Genomic DNA, 3,579 nt, shown 5'->3' with positions numbered 1-3,579 from the left:
TGAACCATATATGTAAAAATAATGTTCATATTTAGCATATAGCAGTACCTTCAATGCATTAGTCTTGTTCAGTAAAACACAATTAGAAGGCCACTTAAGTTTTGTTCGTCTTTATTCAAAACATAATCACCTCACTCTTAAAGAACATATGAAATTTACAGGGGGAAAAGACCAACATAAGAAACTCATGTGCTAACCAAGAGGAATTTTACTGCAGTGAAGGTGTATTTTGAAATGACACCTCACCCAATGTTTAGGACTGAATCTTGTCATTAACAGAGGAAAGCTAAAAGTCGGGTTTGTTTTTTTTTTTCACATGGCACTTGTGTCATTAAATATGGGGATGACTGAATACACAGGGCTGATAAGACAGCTCTTTATCAAAGGACAGGTTCAAGCATGCATCATGTTAGTTCCAGCTTCTCCAACATGGCCCTGTCCATCTACTCCTATCCTGACATCCAAAAATATGTTTTATCTCTACTTTTATTGAGTCACTAGTTTCTCTGTGGATATTGGAAATAAAGACAATCACATACCGCTAATTGTGGTGGATATCAAATGACAGAATCTGTATACTCTGGTAGGGACCCAAAGGCAGGGAGAGAAATGCAGGGCTTCAGATTACAAACCCATCGCTAGGAACCAACAGGGCATTTCAAAATGAGAGATTACATTTTCACTGACAAAGGGTAACTTTGCCACAGGAGAACAACTGGGTGTTAGCTGTTCTTCTGTAAATTCTGTCTGCATTTCATTTACAACAAAAAAAATTAATGTTGACAACCAGGAATATAAAAAAAGTACTTCCTGTTGATCCCATAGTACACTACTGAAGCCATGCTCAGACTTAAAATCCTCTAATAAAATAACAAAGACATGTTTATCGCTATACAAACAAACAAGAAAAATTCCTTGGCTTTGTCTTCACAAAGATAATGTTGTGTACCAAATTCTGCTGGGAGCAACAAACTGAGTATTGTGTCAGGCTCTTTGATCTGCCTTGAGAACTACTGCTTTTAGTATACAAAGCCTGAAAGATGAGTGATAGGGAGAATAGAAAAGAAGAAGGAATATTGTACTTTTTTACTTTCAACTGCCTGATGACTGGAGGACAGAGGGTTTGAAAGGAACACTGTGGTTATCTGTAATGTAACGGAATGTCTGAAAAAAGAAGAGTTCCTCCTTGAAAGAGACTGTAATGGCTGCACATTCAATCATGCCATTTTAAGGTGGTTTTGGACCAGTTATTCGTTACAAACATCATGAACATTTCTTCATGGCTGAAGAAACAGTCATCACTGAGCTAAACTGGATTTGAGGAGAGTTTGGAAGGGACAAGGCTTCTAGGCTAGCAGCTGTGCCAGATTCAGCTCCACTGCATCATAAAAGCTTTCTCAGAGCACATCTAGCTTATCTGACCCTTTCAAATGGCACCAGAAACTAGAGGCATGTCCAATTTCTATTAGACAAGTTGTGCTAATAGCTGAAAAACACTCTTAAGATGTGAAGAAAGACAATTGTAATTTTTTTCCTGAATATGCATAACCCTAGAGATGAAGTCTGAAAGGTCTGAAGGAGTCTATAGAGCTAGTAATTTGAATCTTTTCCACTGACTGGCTGCCAAACTCTTCCTCTAACTCCAGACTAAGTATCACATAGCAAAACAACACAGGTGAATTTGGTCACTACTTTCTTTATAATGTGCTCCTTTGCACAGAAATAAGAGGCCTTTGAGGTTTTCAAATTTTCTACAACCCAAACTATATGGATAGATACTTATGAACTCAGTCACATTTGCACAAAGCCCACCTTTTTATAAAACTGTCATTGTGATAAAGCCTATTTTAATCAGAATACTTCAGCCCACCACATGCAGAGATACAGCCCAAAGCTTGTCCTGAAATGAAAATAAACCATCCTTCCATGTTACTGGAGCGCTGAGGCATTATTTAAGGAATAGCTTGAATGACCATAAAAATAAAGAGAATTAGATTCAGACCTCTATTTCATCATTGTTAGCTACTCCGTTTTTTGTTTGTGGCTTTTTTGTTTTGTCTTTTTGTTATTTTCTTTTTTTCCTCCTCTTTCTTCCGTATGTGTTTTTGGCTATTATAAGCACTTTATCCATACTGATGTTACTCCTCAAAATTCATTTCAGAGGGATGACTTTTATGGCTCCCATGATTCTTAAGCCGCCTACGGTATTTGTAACTCACAGAATCAGACACTAACACAGACAGTGTAGCTTTTCATACAAAGGCACAATAGGAACGAATGTATTAACCTCTGTGGTGCATGGAATGTGTCAGCTTACACACTGGCAGCTATTTCTGTGAAACTCAGCTAACTTCCGCTGGCTGTGTTAAAATTTAAAAAAAAAAATCTTCCCTAGAACTATGTCCCACGCTCTCATATGCTGGCCAAACAACTGAAATATCTGATCTTGCAGAGAGTCTACTTCATGCTAAATCTGGCCAAACTGAGTTTGAAAATGCGTTTTACATGTACTGTTTATTAATGCTGAGCTTTTCCAAGCAGGTATAAAGCTCTGCTGTTCCATATGACTTGGCAAATAATAATGAGCAGGGAGACGAACTAGCAATGGAGAGCATGGGATCTCTTTCTTGTTTCTACAAAAGAGTGTCAATCTGGATTTTGCAGAGCTAGAGATGATTCGGAGCTTTACTTCATTTTAGTCCCAATTTTTACCTAGCTTCATCCTACCAGGAAAGCATATATGGCATGTAACAAAAAGCAAACTGTGGAGATGGACATGACATCTTCTTAATTCCTGTGACTTGTGGGGGGTTGTGGAGCTGATCAGGAATACCTGAGGGACATCTGCACTGCTATCATTAGGACCAATGGACACCTCCTCCAAAATTTAGAATTATATTGGGCATTTAGAATCAGATACAGCTGGCTAACTCTTTAATGTAGCTCAAAAAAAAATTCTTTCCTATCTTTCCACCTGTTTTCTAATTGCCTGTGTTAAATTAGTATAATCACTAAATACGTGCACTACAGCAGGGCCTAAAATGTGCTGGGTACCATAAAACACTGTAGGAGGGGCCAGTCATTGCTCTGAAGAGCTTACAGCCTAAAAGGCCATAATCACGTTAAGTGACTTTTAAGCTGTTTAAAAGTGCTTGTCAGGACAGAGCTTTCCTGCCCGGCAATGCCTTGCCTTTTGCTGCTCTACAGCAGCCGGCCTTTCCAGCCTGCATCAGAACCAGCTCATGGCAAAGAGCAGCAAACCCTGCGGAAATTTCAAGTGCAAACCTAGAAGTCGTTAAATTGACGGTAAAGACCAAAAAAACGCAACAAAAACTTCCCCCAAGGTACAAGCAAAACGTGTTATGATTTGAGGACTCTTTGGCTTCAGATGCAAATCTGATGTGAGGAGAAGAGCCCCCCCCCCAAACCCCTCTTAATTGCTTTGTGTTCACATGGAAGAGAAAACTGTTTTTCATATTTATTTAACCTTTGCCTCTTCCGCATTGTTTTCAGACTTACCTGCAGTTGGAGTGGGCCTAAGCCCGGTGTTGCTGCGGCAGCAGCTGCCCTGGGAGTTGG

General features: G+C 39.3%; 1 protein-coding gene across 1 annotated transcript in view; it reads right to left on the bottom strand.

The window, feature by feature from the left end:
* SOX5 (SRY (sex determining region Y)-box 5) overlaps window positions 1-3,579 on the bottom strand; it is a 289,699-nt gene that overhangs the window by 81,219 nt on the left and 204,901 nt on the right. The window contains exon 9 of the mRNA XM_010003011.1: window positions 3,520-3,568. Coding sequence (XP_010001313.1) covers window positions 3,520-3,568 — 49 coding nt within the window. The remainder of the gene's footprint in view (window positions 1-3,519; window positions 3,569-3,579) is intronic.

Source organism: Chaetura pelagica, unplaced genomic scaffold (assembly GCF_000747805.2).
Source record: "Chaetura pelagica isolate M959 unplaced genomic scaffold, ChaPel_1.0 scaffold117, whole genome shotgun sequence".
NCBI lineage: Eukaryota > Metazoa > Chordata > Aves > Apodiformes > Apodidae > Chaetura > Chaetura pelagica.
This window is presented reverse-complemented; position numbering and strand designations above follow the sequence as displayed.